Here is a 20,305-nt window from a genome sequence, read left to right on the forward strand (position 1 = left end):
TGTTAGGTCTTATAGCAAGTTTACACATCACAATTTGAAAACTGTTTTCAACATCAACGAGAGCAGCGATAAGCTACAGCCAATGAGAGTACAGGATACAGACGGAGACGGATTCATTACACCTCCAGCAGCAAGCGTTTTCTTTCTTCCTTGTTTTTCCTTGGGGTGTTTTGGCCACAAAAGAACCTCCTGTTGTCTGGGATTCCTCCTAAAGAAATATATTGTGATATGCTGTTTTTGCTGTTTAATAATATGAAAGCACAAAGCCTTCAGCCAAAAAGAACGACTTGTGTTTTAATCATTTGACCACAGAAAATACAATAAAATAAATACAGAAATATAAAAATCGAATGCCTTCTAAAGTTGTACAGTGTAAAAAAGTGTAGGTGCCATTAGCCTTTGGGAGAAGCATCCAAGGTTAACCTGCCACACTCACACATATACATATACACACACAAGCACTATAATGATTTCAGTAATAAGATGGTGGACCATCCACTACAGCTCCATGACTAAGACTCTTTGAAAAACGGAAACTAACAAGCTAACACTACTTCCATGGGGGCTGTCCTCTTGCACACTTAACTCAAAGTTGGTTTGATCTTGTGAAGGGTGTGGATGCTTGCAGGTATGCGTGGGTGGGTTAGAGGGATGGGGGTTACAAAACATCCTAGTCAAGGGTATATAAGTATGTATGTATGACAAGAAACCATAGACCTGCTCACAGAAGCAAGCAGAAGTCCGAACGCAAAAAAAGTTCAAGTTTCTTTCTATTTCGAGAAGACAGGACAATAAATACGTGGCAACAAACAGAAAGTACCTGACCTCTCATTTGTGGCTATTTACTTGCCCTGGAACATATTTCTGCTTGTGTGACGCCTGACCTTTAACCTCTCGAGTCCAGATTTTTAACAGACCGACACACCAACACATCCACCTGAGAATCAGGTAAGCAATCTACCAAACCATCCACCAGCTGACTAACAACCTTTACACATATGATTAACACCATTGCATGAAGTTAATTTTACTTTAAGTTGTGCTGCATGTTCATCTGTTAATGTTTCCCCCTAGATTGGATATATGCATTCACAGATATATTTTTATTGTTTTTTGAAAGAGAAAAATTGCAGAATTTGGTTCCAGTTGAGCACACACTGACCAAAACGAGGATTTTCAGTGGTTGATGGGATTTGTTGCTGACTGTATTGCAACAGTGTTTAAATGTGATTTGCTTGTTAGGTGTGCTATTATTTCTCAAATTTTTTAAAATTACAAATGCTGAAAAGAAAATTACTTTTGGCTGTTCTGGCTCATGTTAGGTCCTCAAACCAGCACTTTCCAAGTTGACGTGTACATTTCTGTACATCTTTGTTCTCTATTTTTGTGGATACATGATGAAATATTCTTCTTTTTTTTTTTTAATTCGTAAAAATGCAAAAAAAAACACCAACCCCAAGATGCAGACGTTTTTTGCATTCAACATAACTATTTGGAAAGTGGGAAAAGCCTAAAACCTGTCCTAATGTAATCTTAATAATTAAAGTAGCCTTGAAGTGTGAGAGTTGTACGTTGTAAGAGTGAAGTTGTACGCTTGTTACAAAAAACAGCAATTTTTTTTTTTTAAGATGATGAAAATACAATATTGTTTTATTTAGTTGTTTTTTATTGGTTTGAACACTATGTATACACAATTCAATTAACATGGAAACTTTTCTTTAGTTTTGCTTTTCTTCTGTTGGATTGCAGTGTATGCAAATTTTCTGCTTTTATTTAAATTTTTTTTTTTTATTTTATTCCATTGCGAAGCACTTTGTGATGCTCTTTCCTTGCTAGGTGCTGCATAAATAAAATTATTATTTTTATGTAATTTGTATTATTGTCAAGAAAGCATTTTTTTTCCACCATTTTTTAGGATGTCTGAGCTACCTGCTTTGTCCCGAGTGTCCCTCCTGTTGCTTTGCCTTTTGGGTTTGACCTGGATGACATCAGCCTTCCCTCAGCCTCGGCTGCCTCTCAGGTGGTTAGCAGTAAAATATGACTCTTAATGGTTCAGTTGTTTGGAGTGAATATGTGACAAAATAATAGATCGATGAACTAACTGGTACCCCAGATATGAACTTAAACGTACTTATTTCGATATTCCTATGTAATACACTCAAATGTTTCCCAATGAATTGTTGAGTTTAATATCACCTGTTTCCAGAGGTCCTGATGATTCAGAAGAAGCTAAAGGAGACAACTGGGATGTCCTCTTCCCCTCCATCTCTCTCCATGATTGGAGCATTCAAATGATGTCAGCACCTGGACTCAGAGCAGCAGCCAATAGTAAAGCAGGACTGATGAGGGAGCCGTGGCTTTTTACCCCCGAGAGGGCAGAGGACAGGTAACTGCTGTTATAGAATTCTTACCAAATGAAACTATATACAACGGTTACAATATGGATGTTAACCCTCTGAACCCCAACAAGCCCTTTCAGGGTGTTTTTTGCTCTTTTTACATTTTACCTACTGTGGCCTTGTATTTCACTGCAATATATAAAATCTATACGTCCTGCAGCTCTATGGAATCAGCACGATCATGGCTGGAAGTGTGAACAACTTAATGTATTTTGTGCAGAATAACACAGTAATAATGACTTAAATTAAAATTAAAGAATTTCTCTGATCAATTATTATTTTAATTGGTATAGAATGGATTTATATATACAACAGTGCCCACAAGTGTCACGAAATCGGGGGTGGGGGGGTGGGATTAGGTCTCCACATGTTATACATATTGAACTATTTGCATTTTTTACCTCCTATCCACTCCCATCTGCTCTGTGTTAACAAATTTTCAGTGAATATTTCTCACGTGACCGTTCGTCCCAACAGAATCAATCATGGCTTCACATTGTCGAAAAAAATGTGTAAAAACTTGACTGATCTTGGTATTTGTATCTGTAGCGTGGAGAGGGCGTGGCCGGCCGAGTGGTCGTCTCAGGGTGCCGGCATGGTGAAGAGGAACATGGTGGTCGCTGATGATGCTGCCTTCAGAGAGAAGAGTAAACTCCTCACCTCAATGGAGAGACAGAAGTGGCTTAACTCCTACATGCAGAAACTACTGGTAGTTAATTCTTCATGATAATTTAGTTTCATAGAAAACCAAACCACCTCTGAACCCTGCACAAGTGAGGAGCCATCAACTTATGAGACAAAATAATATTGTAGACATCAAAAGATTGCACTTCCTTCAACTCCTTTTCCGACATTTAAACAGACTTATCTAGTGTTTGATTATTTCCTTTGTACTAAGCGTTTCATTGTTTGTTACGTTTTCTGTGTTTTTTCTGCTTGTTGTATGACAATTTTTCCTTTTTACATGTTCAAAATAAAATGTCAAACACAAATTATAAGTGCTCAAGTCGAGCATCTCAAAATTATACTCTTTTTTTCACTTTTTTATAATGCTGAAAATTAATTTGGTGTTATTCAATTTGATGAATAAATAAAGATGCAAATTTTGTTTTCAATGTGTTTCATCCAAATGTCAAGTAAATCATTGGCAAATTAAACATTAAAATTCATAAGCATTTATTTTTAAATTTAGTAATTTAACAATTTGAGGATTATAAAAAAGTCTATGGTGGTATCAACACCAGATTGTCCAGCCTGCCGATCATCTCCTGCAGCTGTATCCTGTTGGCCAGTCTCTGCCTGTTCCTCCTGTCCAGCAGCAGAGCCTCAGTCTGACGAAGCAGCTGCGAAGCCTGAGACACTGGGAGCTTCTCCGGAGTCTTTGCCTCGCTGCTGGACCCTTTTGCTAGGTGTCTGGTGCGTCCGTCTGGCCTCTCAGTCTGGAGACTGGCTCGGTAGACCGGGAGGTGGGAAGGCAGGCAGGGTAGAGAGGAGGGAAGAGGAGGGAGGCAAGAGGGGTCCAATGCACCCTGGAACGTCTTTCCTCCTCCTTCTCCTGGTTTTCTTTCCTCAGCATCCCCTCTGCCTCTCCTCTGTCCTTTCTGAGAACAAAACATACAACAGGATAGGGGTGGGCGATATGGTCCTAAAAGAATATTACAATTTTTCAGGGCATTTTTGCGATAACGATACTCTTGATGATATTACAAAATACTGAAAAATACATAGAAAAAGATTTTTTAGTGTGTATAAATAAATAAAATACGTACAACAAAATAAAAATCAATCCTAAATCTAAAATGTAGTGTAAATTGCAAATCTCAACAGTTGCCAAATACAAAAAAATGTATTCTTGATTCTTGAGTATTAGCAAATAACACAAATAACCATCTAGGGGGAGTCCGGGGGCAGGCTGCATGTGTTAAGCGACAGGAAGTAATAGTAGCTTTTTGTGATTAACATAATTTAATTGTTAGCTAATGTTAGCTCGCTACTAACGAACGGCATAATGCAGCAGTGTGTTTGGACCTCCAACCGGCCCAGACAGGCTGATAGTATTTAGTTCGGCTCACGCAGACGCACAGGGAGAGAGATGATGTGGGGACTGTAGTGGGGTGGGCCGCTCGGCATATTCAGTGCATGTGTGTAAGTGTGTGCATGCGCGCGCATGTCTCAGAGGAGGACGGAGAAGTGAGGGTCGGGTTTTTAACTGGCTGACAGGTGACAGACGCTTGAAATGTGACGTTAGCGCAGCATATGACACTATGGCGGGCCGCCACAGTCTAGGTAATTGATGGGAAACCCTTAGGCCACTACTTCAAGAAGTAGGAATGTTGGCAATATCATGATATGCATTTTTTTTTTACTCATAAAAAAAAATATACCGGTATCATCGTGAACGATACGATATGGCACACCCCTACAACAGCAGCGCACAAATATAATTAAAAACTATGGTCAAGGTTTCGCAAAGTGTACATTACTTTAGAGGAGAGAGTCTTTCATAGCCTGTACATACCTGTAGTAATAGACATTCATGTAGACACACATTTTTGTATCATTTCATACTTTGCACCTTGTATATTACTGAATCATGTTGTTTAATTACTGCTTAAGCACTTCTGCTTAGATGCAACTTGCATTTTGTTGCTTTGTACCTGTGACATGTGCAATGATAAATAAAGTTAAATCTGATCTAATCTAAAAGAGTACTTTAAGGGTGGGCTGGGAATCAAACAGGAAATCATTGTCCTTAGTGCAGAAATGTTCCTTATATAATAACATTATTATTATAAAGATGTTTAGAAATGATGAATGTGTGTTTTGCTGATTACTATAACCAGAGATGCTGCAAAGAAGTATTAGATAAGTGGATAATTTTTTGTTTGTCAAGCATCTGTTCCAGCACTGAAATAATTTAATTTGCTTTTTTTCTCCAAAACAATTATCAAAAACCATCAGGCAATACACTTATTGCAATACACAATAACTTTTTTGTGTGTATGTGTGTTGCACACCTGCTGTGTAGGCATTTTCAATAGCATGTCCTCCAATTCTTGTAGCCCCTGGTTCTGGTGGGGACACACTCTTGCACTGCCACTGGGTGCATGTGAAGACTTGTTTACTCCAGGATCTGTCAGGTGGCAATCCACCACACTGTCCTACACAGAGACACACATCTGTTTGCTGCTTTATATTAATGTAACTGCTGTTTTTTTCCTGTATTGTTCTCTAACTCACCATCCAGGTCCAGAAGACTTCCTCCACCTGTTTCCAGTTCAGATATGCTTCTAGGAGGTCACAGAGCAGCCGCAAACAAACACAATCCTATAATGAACACACACAGGCACAGTAGTTGTAAAGACACAACACCCCAAAGCAAATTATGTCAACACAGTGTGAAGATGTACTATTCACATGAAACAAAAAAATGGATTTAATAAGATTATGAAATCAGGCAAACAGCAATACAAATTTACAACCACATAACTACTTTAAAGGAAAGTTACCTCTAAATTAACTGTTAAAGAATGACTTCCTAAACTAACCTCACTATCATATCACTACAGACTGATTTTTAACAAATTACTAAAACCATTACAGCCAAAAGTCTGATAGGACAGTGTGAAATAATCAAGAACATGATACTGTAAAATTGTATTTTTATTTATTCTTTTTTTTATATACAAAACAAGAATGATTTTGTGTCCAGAAATTGAGATACAACACATTTAACACTTGCAAACAGACAGAAAACTGTTTAATCATCTAACTCTAACTATAGGCGAAGCATATGATGGGCAGTTCTTTTAATTAACGGCACACACACTCTTACCTTCCTTTGCACGGTTTGGCTTTGGTGAGAGGAGGAGGAGGAGGAAGATACAGGGGAAGGGAGGCTTGCAAAGGAAACCTGAGAAATATATTGGGATGTTCGCATTATTGGGGAGAAATTAACTTCTATACTACTACAGTTTAGAATGGAGGCTTGCAGTCATGCACATAAGCTACAACACTTCTAATTTGTTGAACTTTGAGCAATGTTTTCTATGGCAGGAAGTGACAAATACAGATTGGCAGCATTTGTAAAAGTTGGGGAAAAAAGGGGATTTTATTACAGAATGGAGCAAGCAAGTTCGTTCTTCTTGCATGGACAGCAGTGTCTGCCCCTGGTATCTCAAACAGCCAATGAGCCACTGAAGTTTCCTCAGAGATGGCGAGTCAAACTGGAACTTATTGGAAAGCTGATGGTTCACCTTAAATGTAGACAGATATATATATATACACATACATACATATATACATACATACACATATGCAAATGCATATATACTACTTTAGTATTACCACTACGGTATAATATGGTGGTGGACCAGTGGTACTTACAGGTAAAGGTGTGAGTAGTGTTTTGTCCAGTTGCTGTACTCGCTGTGTCAGCAGTTTCTCCAGTTTGCCTGTAGTGAGCAGCCAGCCGAGTGCCAGGAGGAGGTCTCTGCTGGAAAATCTCCCTTCCTCCCTCCAGTCACTTCCATATATCCAGTCAGCATGGTAGCCAGTCTGCCAGAGGCTTGCAGCTACCAGCTTCCTGTGCTCTGTGTGTATGTATGCAGACAGAGAACACTGACTCAGCAAGTATGTGATCTTACAGGTTGTGAGCAAAAGTACTGCAAAGTAGCAAAAGTAAAACCATAGTAAATCCTGATATAATGTTTTACAAACACACAGAACCAATGTACCAATTTCAAGAGTTACACTGTTGTAATGTGCAAAGACAAATAATTCTTAGTTTTGGGGGAGAAATTACATGTGTTGCATCGAACTGGATGTTTTGAAATCATGCAAAATAGCATCTATGTGGAAATCCTGGGCAGATAGTATTAAAAACTATGAAAAGATCTGGAAATGTTTTTGCAAATAATGTGTTAAAGGCAAGGCAGTTCACATTGGGTTCACTCATCAGCCCCAGGGGTCATCGTTTGAATGTGACTCACCTCCTCCGAGCTGTGCACCAGCTTCACGGGAAGCAATGTTGGTTGTCTGAAGGATATTGGCAAGGAGCTGCCAGAACTGATCCTCCTGGGAAACAACAGCAAACAGAAAGATGTCTGTATTAGAGGTGTGCAATTTCGTATTGTTCACAATAATACCGGTATATTTTTAATATGAGTAAAAAAAATGCATATCAGGATATTGGCAACATTCATATTTGTTGACATAGTGGCATAGGGGTTTCCCATTATTTACCTGGCCTGTGGTGACCCGCTAGAGACTCATGTGATGCGCTAACATCACATTTCAAGCTACTGAACGTATATTTACACTATTCATTATATAAAGTTATTTTGCGTTGTGCTGCCGTTGCTCAGCAGTGTCTGTCATCCGTCAACCCGACCCCCACCTCTCCGTCCTCCTCCTAGACACATTCACACACTTACACACCCGCACTGAATATACCGAGCTGCCCTCCCCACTTCTCCGCTTCAAAACAATTCCAGCATGATATAGAAACCTGCCTATCTGTCTGTATCAGTCCCGCCCCAGCATGATCGCATGCCCCTGGACCCTCCCAGCCAGCTATTTTTTTTAACACCGTCTGGCTACTCCATGTCCTAGTGGAAAGCATGTTGACAGCAATTAAAAATGCCACAGTAGGATAACAATAAAGATTCTAAATCACAGTATTTCCTGACTGTGAAAACTGTTATGTGAGGTGTCTGCTTACATTAAGCTCTCAAAGTGCACAAGATTGATACATTTTACTTAAAAATATACAACATTTTCTCCCGGGGGGCCCCCAGACCGCCTAGATGGTTATTTTTTATTTGCTAATACTCAATAGTCAAGAATAAATATTTTGTATTTGGCAACTGTTGAGATTTGCAACTTACACTACATTTTAGAATTATGGTTGATTTTTATTTTGCTGAACTTTTTTAAATTTATTCATACAGACTTAAAAAAAATCTAATTTTCTATGTATTTTTCAGTATTTTGTAATATCGTCAAAAATATCATTATCGCAAAAAATACCCTGAAATATCGTGATATTCTTTTTAGGGACATATCGGCCACCTCTAGTCTGTATAGTATGTCAATATATACTGTTTATTATCTATTTGAAAGAGGTCTTTCTAAAATGTCTATTTAACAGAAAGCACAAGACTTGAACACATACTGCTTAAAAACATGTCCAAATCTCATACACCTTTACTGATTCTTTTTAAAATGGCACACTCCTGATTTTATTTTTGTTGTTTTAGCGACATCCATGCCACTTCCAAAATCGCCTACATCCTCAGTTGATCAGATCATGTGATTTTACCCCTTTAAGATCATCACTCCTTTGACAATTTGCCACATTCATAGGTATCAGATAAGAACCCAGCAAAGAAGAGCTAGAGGGAGATTGTTTAGTTATCAGTTTAGTTTATCAGTGTTTTACTGTTGACACTAATATTGGTCACACTTTACTCTAAGGTGTTTACATAAGAGTGACATGAGCGTGTCATAAACATGACATGGGATGTGTAATGAACATGAATGACACTTTGAAGTAACATTAATGCTCATGATACTTGTCATGTCATGTTTCTGACAGGCTTGTGTGACTCTTATGTAGACACCTTCAAAATAAAGTGTTACCAAATCTTGCTTAAGTCAAAAAGGCATGTTCTAAAAATTGCCTAAGTCATTTATTTCTCTTAAGTTACATAATTTACACACAGTGTTATTACTATGCCAATAGCCATCCTTTGTTACATCCTTTTTGAGTGAAATGATCAATAAATGTCATATGTTACACTTTGGTTGAAGTTTTTTGTGTTTCCTGCAAAACTTGAAAAAAATAGTTAGGCGATTATTTGAACAGGGTGACGATTTGTATCATGCTGGTGTTCAACAGTTTTAAGTTTGTAACTAAAAGTAAGTAACTAAAGCTCTCAAATAACTGTTGCAGACTAAAAAAGTACAGATTTCGAGAAAATGCAGAACTTTACATTTCACCACCGAGAGTGACAGCTGATGATCAACGTACCACCTCGGGTCCTCCACCGAATTTAGCCCGTCTGAAGTCCTCCGGTGACGGGACAGATTCCAGCCCAACGGCCGCTAACAGCCTGCACAGAGTCTGGATTACCTGCTTCACTTCCACTCTCACGGCCGCTTTCCTCCGCTGCATTACAGCCACAGCACTTCATACATATGTGACTACAGGTTAAAACCACTGTTAAAACACATTTTCAGTGACATTTCTCCCTCTTTGAAGTTGAGCTGTTGATATTTCGCGGCAGAGACAACCATTTCCGTGTATGAAGCCGTTGTCAGGAAGAGGAATGGAAGGAGTTGTGACTGATGTCTCCGTTGGCCAATCAGAGAGAGAGAGAGAGAGAGAGAGAGAGAGAGAGAGAGAGAGAGAGAGAGAGAGAGAGAGAGAGAGAGAGAGAGAGAGAGAGAGACACAGAAAGAGAGAGAGAGAGAAATAGCAAAAATATACAGACTTAAGAAAATAAACAAAAATATGGACTTAATAAAATATATGAACATAAAAAATATGGACTTAAAAAATACATTATTGCACAAGAAAGGAGGTGACACGCAACAATAAATTATAATACATTAAGGTGTGAGGTGTAAATGTGCTGATATGACTAAATATCTGGGTCAGTTGAAAGGCTCAAAATCATAAAACATTCTCTCCGGCCGGGCCTAGCACACCCTATGAGCACCTGGGCAGAAACCATCCTTTTATTTCTGGAACCATCTGTTGTAGCCATGGATGTAACCCTCCAATATTGTAGCTCCAGTTAAAATGCACAAGTCTTGTACCCAAAGAACATGACGTCATTTGATCCCGTGTGTCTCCTCCTCCTTCAACACTCCTCATCATTGACAAAGTTTCCATCAATTAGTTAAACTTTTGAATTCTCTATTATAATATATTTCCGATATTAATGTTGTATTTCAACAGATTTGAAATTACCAAATTCAACTGATCTTAAATAGTATTTATTTAAAATATCAAAATCATAAAAAAAACATCTCACAATGAAAAAGGACATGCTGCTGTACATACATTAACCTTGGTATAACATTTTAGAGAACAGGAACGATGTGAAATCTAATAAGTGACCGTAAAATACAGCAGACTCGTTTCTGCCCTTTTATAAAGTTCAAAAAGTTTAGACATATATTACATGACTTCAAAGACAATGCCGAACAGAGCACTTTTAATGCTGCTACTGCTTATTACCTGAGAAGTCTGGTATAAGTGGCCAATCACTCCATGTTGTGCTTTAGTTCTTGTAAGAGGAACATTTAGAGGAATCAAGTACACTCACATTGTAAATTTATGTTACTGGCCCAGGAATAGGACTGTACCCCTATTACCACAGTCAATTTTCAGTTAAAGAGAACATTAAAAATTTAAGTCAATCTGTAATTCCGTAGGAAATGTATTTATCCACTTACAGGGTCTCATCAAACCTCTTTCTGCTCCCAAGTCCACAAGTTGAGGTATTGTCAATTTAACAGACTTTTCTCATTCTAAAACATACACATCTGTGTATCTATTAGATATCTTGTGCTTTTCCTTCTATAACAAAGTCTATGCTGTTGCAAAAAACATAGTTTCATTTAAAGAAAAGCACCATGACAAACCTTACAAAGCTTAAAAAAGGGAAGACACTAAGAGAAGGGGGTTGGAGTTTTGCAGATGCTTCTCAACTCTCTCTATCTCATTCATCCTCTTCCTGTTTGATGACTGGAGTTCCTGGAAACAAAAGGAAGAGATCTTAAATCATATCTTCAAAGAAACTACAAAAGACTTATGTCTTGTAACCAAAAAAAGAAAGTCAATGGGTCTTTCATTCCCTAATAATCCTCCTTATTAGTTGTAGAGGAGTTTTTTGTGTGTGTCTCACTTATGGTCTCCTGGAAATAAATATGTAATTTGGTATTAATAACAGGGAAAATTGGAATTTGCTTGGAAAAAAACCAGCTCTATTTCAATCATAGTAAATTATATTCATTTTTGATGTATATATCTGGAAGCCCTTCCTAAGCTGATTTACTAAATTTATGTTGGCAATTCATATGAATTAATTATTATTCAAACCATAACCTAGAACCATGAAAATTGCACTTATTGGTTTAGTTTATTAGTTATATATTCTGCAATGTCTATACTGTCAAAGGATGGTGGAAATATATAATATAGGTAAATATTCTTGCACACATAGCTGCTGAAACACTCTTACCGTCTAGTTTTTTCAGATTAGGCAGTCGTTTAGAAGCTTCATCCATCCAGGTTCCCTCAGCAGAATGTTTCTCCTCCAGAGGATTTCCAACAAACACCAGGTCCGCAAGGCACGGAAGGTCAGCTAGCCTCACAAACTCTCCTGCACAACACAGAAAAAACACTTTAAAAATATCAGTTACTTAAGAGAGCATTAGTAAAATGTGTTGATTCTATTTATGAATGTAACTCACCCCATTCTTTTACCAGGTTGTTTGACATATAGAGGACTCTAAGTTTCTTCATGGAATGAATTCCCTTCAGTTTCTCTATCAAGTTATAGGAGATCCATAACTCTTCTAATGTGTCCCCAACTGCCTCCTACACAAACACACACACACACACACACACACACACACACACACAGATCCTCCTTTAAGTTAAGAAAAAACGTGCCAAAACGTTCAAGAAACAGAGAGAAGGAAGGAAATAAGGGAAATAATACAACACTAGTTACTGTCAATTCTTTTTCATATGTAACTTACCAGCCCAGCGAGGGCTTTTATATTATTTCTTCCCAGTGACAATATCCTTAAGTTCTCTGAAAGAACACAACACAGCATCACATTACAAGACCGCATCTTCATCAGTGAATAGTTTTTTGTTTCAATATTTGTGTGTGAATATTTGTATTTATGCAGTTAGTACTCACTCAGGCCATTCAGATTGGTTATTTTTTCAATGCAGTTTGTGGAGAGAGAGAGCTTCCTGTGAAGGAAGAAAGGATACAGTACAATAGCATGTCAGGTATTTCATTTTAAACACTGTAGATTAAATACTACTAAATACTCGCTGTATTAACTGCTCAGTTATTTGCTCTTTACTGATCTGAAACTGAAAATAGTGTTCCTGTCCTAAGAAGTCCGTGGCCTGCATTTTATACACACACACACACACACACACACACACACACATATGTATACATATATATATACACATATATGTGTGTGTGTGTGTGTGTGTGTGTGTAATGTCAAATTTTTTATGGTTTAACAAGTCTTCAAACGTATGCAAAAACATTTTTTTCCTACTAATACTACGTATGTTGCTGTAGAACACTAATTGCTGTAAACATATCAAACTGTATTTGTATCATTAAAGGGCTTACTCGCAGTTTGTCAGTGTGGACAGAGAGGGATCCATCTTCTCGATAGGTGGAACCTGACCATACAGTTTTATTGCTGTACTTTCGCTCGCCTTCTCCCCTGTTTTCTCCTCCTGCAAACACACACACACAAACCAAAAGATGCAATTACAACAACTATGTGACATACTTGTATGAACAAAAATAAATAAGTCTATTGCATAGTATTGCATTGTCTGTTTCTGACATATATGTTTATATGCCACTCACCAATTTGGCCAGTGCTTCTCTTATAGTCGTTGCTTTGGCCTGTAGACATTATCAATCAATCAATCAATCAAACTTTATTTGTATAGCACTTTTCATACAAATACTATACAACACAAACACACATACACACACCTACACACCCCATCCACACACCAAGCAATGAATGAATTCAGAATAAGTAGTCTTAATAACAACAGCATTCAATAATAATTTTAAACTAGAAAATTTCCTCTGGGGAAATTCTGAAAGGGCCACGGGGTTACTGCCGGTGTGTGTACACTATGATGAGATTCTTCAGAGATTTCAAACAATTAATACTAGTAATGCTATGATACTTTATTATATCCAAGGAGCACACCTACAACAAGCATTCCTTTTCAAGTATTTATTTATACAGCACCTATGCCCTTGAACCTCAAAATGTGTGTGTGTGTGTGTGTGTGTGTGTGTGTATCTGGAGGAGTGTGCGTGCTTATGCGCGCATTTGTGTGTGTGTGTGTGTAACGAAAATTGCATAAAGTTACCTGTGTGTGTGTGTGTGTGTGTGTGTGTGTGTCTAATTAAAATCACATAAATGTACCTGTGTGTGTGTGTGTGTGTGTGTGTGTGTGTGTGTGTGTGTTTGAAGCATGTGTATCTAGAGGAGTATGCGCGCTTGCGCATGTGTGTGTGTAACTGTAATCACATCAAAGGATCAAAGGCAATCGCACCTAAGATCAAAGGCAATCAGAGCAGAGCAATCAACAGAATCAACTGCCACCAACTGTCAATGTCCCGGAACAGTGACAGCAGCCAGAGGTGGACAGACTGGAATTTCTGGCCTCGAACAGAAAGCATTTTTGGCAAAACCATAATACCTATCATTGATCCGATTTCACTTTGAGCGTCCTGAGTTCTTCCTGAACGTCTACATATGTTTGTTTTTTTTAAGAAAAATGAAAAAATAGCTTTGTTAGAGCGATCTAAAAAACTGTTACATCTCCCTTTTTCAGAAATCTCCCTGCATTTTTAATATGGGAGCCAATGAGGCTGTTGGTGCGTGTTGGTGCCGCATCTGTGCGTCCTACGCCCAAACCTTAACTCTGACAGCTTTACCAGAGGATTGTGAGTGAGAAGACAAATTTTCCTACGTTTCTATGTATAAATTATTTCTGTAGAGTGGAATTTGCGGCCTGGAGCGCAGTTTTCAAATTTATTTTTTGACAATTTTTTCTCTCCCTCTACACTCTGGCGGTGATGTCACAGTCTGTGACACGAACATTCCATGCAATACACACCCATTATAATCTCAGAATTTCTCCAAAAATGATCATGGTCATTGAACAGGGATTGATAAAAAACTATATGACCTATCGAAACGTGGATCAATACACCGATACACAAGACTTGTGTATACTGTTTAAAGTTTAAATAGAGTCTCTAGGTGAAATTATGCCGGAGAAGTAGACGTTTAAAAATCTCCAATTATTGTTCTTTTTCGCTCATTTTTTTGGCCGTCCCAAAATTTTGGGCAGTTTTTCGTATTCCATAGAGAAAAGTAATAGCACACCGATCCCGATCAAACCGCACGTTTGGATTTATAATTTGTCCTGCAACTCTTCGAGTTGTAGGACTAGTAGTGGAACGAAATTGTGTCTGTAAGAGGAATTAGAAAAAATCAGCAGTATAACAATAGTGCTCGGGGTTTAGACATGCACTGGTCCCTACAGCTATTGCTGTATGGGACCAATGCTCGGTGCGATTGCCCCGTGGCCCTAATAACAATATAATTTTTTTGTTTTTTTTTAAAAGAACAGTAAAGAGGTAAAAAATAAACAAAAACTAAATAAACGAAAACACGTGCCATAGGAAACTAAAAAAAATAGAAAACAATATATTAAAATAAATAAAAATTATAATATAACAATTATTCTAAATATTATAGCAGTTATTATTATTATTATTATTATCAGTATCATTATAAAGCTAATTACAGACTACACTAAAACAGTAAAATCCAGTAAATAATTTAAGAGATATACAAAAAAATAGACCTCTATAAAAGACAGACAAAAGCAGTTAAAGACAATAAATAGACAGCCATTACATTACATTCATATAGTTAGGGAGAAGCTAATTTATATTGTGATAACAAAACAGAAAATAACACTAGGTACCGTAGACAAGCTAGCAACAGCGCTACATCAAACACACACACACACACACACACACACACAAACACTTTTTACGAAAATATAGTTGACACTCTCTTTGCTTTAATTTTCATATCGAGGTTCTAGCAGCTAAGATAAACACTTAACGTTAATTCTCACAGCTATTCTAACTAGTCCTACAACAGTCCTCCCCATAATAGAGTTATCATTGGGAAAATGGCATTAACTAGCTAACGTTAACTAGCTTATTTAAGTGAAGGTTAGCCGTTATTAACCATCACCGACAACAATGTTGTATGTGAGGCTAACCCAATAGCTGTCTGACACGAAGCCACTGCGTTGTAGTTAGGGTCGTACAATCTCGCTAAAAGTAGAGAAAAAACGAAAATAGCGAAAGATAAAAATGAATCGACAAAAACAAACTCACCATGTTGATGGTTGACGTCTGTTCTGGTTGCTAGGCACTAACAGGCAGCCTAAGTACAATTTGCGCCTGCGCAGTGTAACTGTGAAGCTTGACCTAGATTAGAAAACTAATTTGCGGCTGAACAGGATAACTGTTTGCTGTTTTTTTTAATGTATTTGACAGCAATTCTTTTTGAAGATGATGAAATTAGATTTGTTTTATGGAAGCCTATTTCCGTCAATGTGAAGGGAATAAAATTATAATCATAATGTATAGTCATATAGTCATAATGAGAAATCCTCTCAAAATAATGACTTAGTATCTTATAATTGTGAAATACTAATTCATATTTATGACTTACTTTCTCATGACAAACTACCTCATAATTATGACTAACTATGTTATAATTATTTCATACATATAAAAAGAGAACCGATCATATGAACAAGTAATATTTGCAAAACATTAAAAGCACAGAGCAAAACAAATTGCCAATTTTGGTTCACATGTTTGAAAAGGAGTGAGAAGAACCATAAACAGCTATACACTAATTGCTTTTCCTAAATTTGTATAAATATAATTTTCTTTTATCTCTGTCATATAAAAACATAAATTCATTACTGTCTTATATACTTATCCTTACTAAAAATAGAAATGATCAATTATCAAAAATACAGTTAATTACTTATCAACAAACAATTTAATTATATATATATATATATATATATATAAATTATGTTGACTACTTATCTTTTTGTATATGAGTATGTCTTTATATATAATATACATTACAAATATGAAATATAATACACAATTTATGTGTAATATACAATATCTGACTCTGCTTATGAGATACTAAGTCATTATTTTACAAATGTTTCTCATAGTTATAAGATGTTAAGTCATAATTGTGTGATGCCTGGACATTATTTTGAGCAAGTTTGTTATTATAATGGCTCTAGAATTTATTTTTTTCCCATCACATTGGCGGAAATGGGCGTCCATAGATAACAGTTTGCTGCTTTTATCATGCTATAAATATGGACATTATGCAAAGAAATGAGGATGAAATTGGCAAAAGAAAAAGAATTAGGATGCCCCTTCGGATGCAATGAAAATAAATCAAAGGTCTGAGATACAAGACTTTACTTTTTGTACCTACAAAATAAAGATGTCTCTTTATTTTTATCTTTACACATTGTGAAAAAAATCTGGTCAATTGTTGCTGTACTGTACACAGAGACAAAAATTGGGGGGTTTACCTTTTTTACTGCAGTTGATATCCTTGTAGCATTGCAATATCGCCCTCCAGTGATAAAACATTAGCATTGCATCAGTTCACAGATAACAAGGCAATAGCACCAACAGAGCCAAATGTCCATGAATGAAGGAAGAAATGTAATGTAAAAAATAGAATTGCTTGAAGTCAAGCATGACAAGGTAAAATGTGAAATATAGTGCAATATGTCACAATGATCCAGAAATAAATGACACATTTGTGAAGCTTAGAGTTTTCAAATTTTTGAAACTGTGTTAGACAAGTGTCGATACAAGTCAAAGTAATGGTCATAGAAATGTGTTTTCATATACTCTTTTAATTTTCATTCACTTTTATTCCACCTTTTATAACATCAAAGAAGACACTATGGTAGACACCAATGCTCTTGAATGCCTCCACCTCACTGATCCAGGGACACTGCAATCTTCGGATTTAAAGTTGAGTAAGTTGTGCATTGTATTCTTATTTTTCCACAATACATTTTATATTATTATATATATATATATTTATCTATTATTTTTTTGTTGATACCTTTCTAATTTAACACACTATAGAGTTGAAACAGTATGCCAAAGGTAGCTTACTGTATTTTCATAAGAGCCTACATCTTTATAATGTACCCTATAATCCGTTCTCATGATATGATAGATTTTAGGAGATATCTACAGGTGTTTATATTGTCCTCCAGGTTGTGATACAGACTAGCCTGTCAATGTAAATCATGTATGATATCTACAGGTATATATATTGTCCTTCAGGATGTGATCATGGACTAGCCTGTCAGTGTAAACACTGTATGATGTGAGATATCTACATTTGTTTATATTGTCTTCAGGTTGTGATCACTGAATAAAGCCTGTAAGTGTAAATCCTCTATATGTTTTGTGTTATGTCTATAACATTAAAATAATTTCTAAAAAGAAAGCATTAAACATTAAATAGAGATAAAATCCAGAGTAAATACTAAAACAGACTGAATTAATTAACTCAAACACTTAAACACTAAACACAATTGTCACACTAGCATCACACACATGACAGCCACACAGGCTCACATGGTTGTCATGGCCCACCAGCCCTGACTGCAGCTTTCTTCAGCTCCAGGGTGCAGGCCCTTGATTACTTATTAGCCACTGTTGATGGCTGCCACTCACTGCAGCTGTGGAGCAGGGGAGGGAGATGGTAGTACTTGCAGGAGACACAGGAGAGCAGAGAAAACACCAAGAAACTGAGGAACACAGAACTCAGCACCATGTCACATAACATTTGATCTGAAGCCATTCTGACTTTTTGCTCAACCAACTTGACTAGTCAGTGAAAACAAGCGCTTTGATGGTTTCTTAACAAAATTTAGCCTCCATTTTTGTCTGATTTTATATGGAAGTTTTCATATTTACTGACATGATTACCTCTTCCAAGTATTGTAGCACTGAACATTCATGTAGGTAGAGTGCATACGTACCTACTAGTCCTTTAATGTCCTCAGACTTGGCACTTGGCCATCCATTGATTTTTCCATGGCAGCCACGGTTTCCTTTTATCCATTTCCAAAATGCTCCTTGAGCGAGTGTTTGGCGACAGCGTAACCTTTATCTGAAGTCGTATGAAGGCAGCTACGTACAAGATCCCTTGGCTGTCCCCTGGAACACTGCTCAAGATACTACAAAGAGTACACTCTTCCAGAGCTGCCAACCTGTACGAAATTAGCCTGATTCACCAACCATTATTAACAAGATTTTTTTTTTTTTAATCCACCTGCAGTTTTCATGAAAATTATGACATTTACTAAAGTTTTCTACCTTGTTACCTTCATGAATCTGATTTAGAAAATTACTCCAATTAAATTGTAATATCCCTTATTTACTACTTATCCACACATTTATTTCTTATCTGTACTTTTTGCAAGCTCAAATTGGTAAAGTCAATCGCACATGTTTAAGACCAGGTATTTGATCGTTTGAAGAACAATGATTTCTTATTTTAGAGACCTACAAATGAAAAACAAATATAAACAGTTTTCACTGCTGAAATTGTTTTAATATTTAACTTTCTCTCTGTCTGTTGGCATAATGGGGTAACACTGAATTCAGCCAATCAGCTCTTTTATATCAAATAACATGCCCTCATTTTCACTTCATCAGTGCATTGCATATCAAGGTATTCATATGAATATAACTCATATTTTTTTATTTAAAAAAAGTTACTCTCTTTTCATGTATAAAGAAGTAACAATCATAATTATTATTGCTGCTTTCTTGTTAAATTACATTAAAACAATTTGGTGTCCATATTTACATCATTATACATCACACTTACTTCACACATGATGTTAATGAGGCTATCAAGTTTAACTGTGTCTGCAGACAATAAAATTACACAGCTTACATGCAAGTTGTCTGCTGGACCGTCTGTGTAGACATATTAGAAAGTCCTTACCCTATTGAGTGGTGTCTGCCATCAGAAGAGGAGGAATTGACAAACGTTTTTGAACAGTCATTTGATGAAAATCAATGGAATGAATCACAATCACAAAATGTCTTACTCTATTGAAACATTTCATGCAGTTAAGATCATATATATACTAAAGATATACAGATTCTGTGTTAATGGTTAGACCTGCATGCAGCAGCAGGAGCCTGAGAGTAATAACTATTATTATTAGATATGTCTGCATGAATAGCAGTTAGGACAATAAGGCACATTTTGAGATTTTTTTCCTACATATCTGCACTTTATGTTTGATGCATTTTTATTTTTTTTTAGGAATAGTGGCTAAATCAGCAGCCATTTAATAAAACACATATCGTCACACTGTTAAAATAATCGCCTAAGTCATTTTTTGTCAACATTTTTTTTTTTGCCTAATTCATCTCCTCGTGACGCCGTAAAATCGCCTACATCCTCAGTTGATCAGATCATGTGATTTTACCCCTTTAAGATAATGACCTATGTCAAGTGTGTGACTTAAGCGGATTTATTATGCCTAAATCAAAATAAAATGTGAATTAGGCATTTTTTTAACATGCCTTTGTGACTTAAGCAAGATATGGTACACTTTATTTTGAAGGTGTCTACATAAGAGTGACATGAGCGGGTCATAAACATGACATGTGTCATGAACATTAATGACACTTTGAAGTAACATTAATGCTCATGATACATGTCATGTTTCTGACAGGCTTGTGTGACTCTTATGTAGACACGTTCAAAATAAAGTGTTACCATATCTCGCTTAAGTCCAAAAGGCATGTTCAAAAAATTGCCTAAGTCATTTATTTCTCTTAAGTTACATAATTTGCACACAGTGTTATTACTATGCCAATAGCCATCCTTTGTTACATCCTTTTTTAGTGAATTGATCAATAAATGTCATATGTTATATAATCACTTTTGGTGAAGTTCTTTGTGTTTCCTGCTAAACT

At 36.6% G+C, this 20,305-nt stretch overlaps 3 protein-coding genes across 3 annotated transcripts; 1 reads left to right on the forward strand and 2 right to left on the reverse strand.

Moving 5' to 3' along the window:
- The first annotated feature begins 812 nt into the window (after window positions 1-812).
- pth2 (parathyroid hormone 2) lies at window positions 813-3,381 on the forward strand. Its single transcript, XM_059353452.1, has 4 exons — window positions 813-948; window positions 1,916-2,020; window positions 2,207-2,386; window positions 2,949-3,381. The coding sequence occupies exons 2-4, from the start codon at window positions 1,917-1,919 to the stop codon at window positions 3,124-3,126; spliced, it is 462 nt and encodes a 153-aa protein (XP_059209435.1). The 5' UTR covers window positions 813-948; window position 1,916; the 3' UTR covers window positions 3,127-3,381.
- On the reverse strand, window positions 3,349-9,723 carry tedc1 (tubulin epsilon and delta complex 1). The gene is made up of 8 exons (XM_059353451.1): window positions 9,433-9,723; window positions 7,391-7,475; window positions 6,786-6,991; window positions 6,518-6,655; window positions 6,235-6,312; window positions 5,640-5,726; window positions 5,417-5,560; window positions 3,349-4,000 (listed from the first exon to the last, which is right to left on the reverse strand). The coding sequence occupies exons 1-8, from the start codon at window positions 9,574-9,576 to the stop codon at window positions 3,623-3,625; spliced, it is 1,260 nt and encodes a 419-aa protein (XP_059209434.1). The 5' UTR covers window positions 9,577-9,723; the 3' UTR covers window positions 3,349-3,622.
- A 672-nt stretch (window positions 9,724-10,395) lies between these two features.
- Window positions 10,396-15,589, reverse strand: dnal1 (dynein, axonemal, light chain 1). Its single transcript, XM_059353355.1, has 8 exons — window positions 15,508-15,589; window positions 13,046-13,084; window positions 12,800-12,909; window positions 12,344-12,399; window positions 12,177-12,232; window positions 11,886-12,012; window positions 11,654-11,794; window positions 10,396-11,166 (listed from the first exon to the last, which is right to left on the reverse strand). The coding sequence occupies exons 3-8, from the start codon at window positions 12,832-12,834 to the stop codon at window positions 11,132-11,134; spliced, it is 450 nt and encodes a 149-aa protein (XP_059209338.1). The 5' UTR covers window positions 12,835-12,909; window positions 13,046-13,084; window positions 15,508-15,589; the 3' UTR covers window positions 10,396-11,131.
- Between the last annotated feature and the right edge of the window lie 4,716 nt (window positions 15,590-20,305).

The sequence above is a fragment of the Centropristis striata genome, chromosome 16 (genome assembly GCF_030273125.1).
Source record: "Centropristis striata isolate RG_2023a ecotype Rhode Island chromosome 16, C.striata_1.0, whole genome shotgun sequence".
Lineage (NCBI taxonomy): Eukaryota > Metazoa > Chordata > Actinopteri > Perciformes > Serranidae > Centropristis > Centropristis striata.

Bases quoted from the DNA above. Each gene is read 5' to 3' on its own strand.
- dnal1 (XM_059353355.1), bottom strand. From the start codon at position 12,834: ATGGATCCCTCTCTGTCCACACTGACAAACTGCGA. The intron at 12,233-12,343 runs GTGAGTACTAAC...GTGTTCTTTCAG, and splicing joins AACCAATCTGAATGGCCTGA to AGAACTTAAGGATATTGTCA. The intron at 12,013-12,176 runs GTAAGTTACATA...GTGTTTGTGTAG, and splicing joins TAAAAGCCCTCGCTGGGCTG to GAGGCAGTTGGGGACACATT.
- tedc1 (XM_059353451.1), bottom strand. From the start codon at position 9,576: ATGCAGCGGAGGAAAGCGGCCGTGAGAGTGGAAGTGAAGCAGGTAATC. The intron at 6,992-7,390 runs GTGAGTCACATT...ACATACACACAG, and splicing joins TGGTGCACAGCTCGGAGGAG to AGCACAGGAAGCTGGTAGCT. The intron at 5,727-6,234 runs GTAAGAGTGTGT...TGTTCATTATAG, and splicing joins GCCAAACCGTGCAAAGGAAG to GATTGTGTTTGTTTGCGGCT.
- pth2 (XM_059353452.1), top strand. From the start codon at position 1,917: ATGTCTGAGCTACCTGCTTTGTCCCGAGTGTCCCTCCTGTTGCTTTGC. The intron at 2,021-2,206 runs GTGGTTAGCAGT...ACCTGTTTCCAG, and splicing joins CAGCCTCGGCTGCCTCTCAG to AGGTCCTGATGATTCAGAAG. The intron at 2,387-2,948 runs GTAACTGCTGTT...TTGTATCTGTAG, and splicing joins CCCGAGAGGGCAGAGGACAG to CGTGGAGAGGGCGTGGCCGG.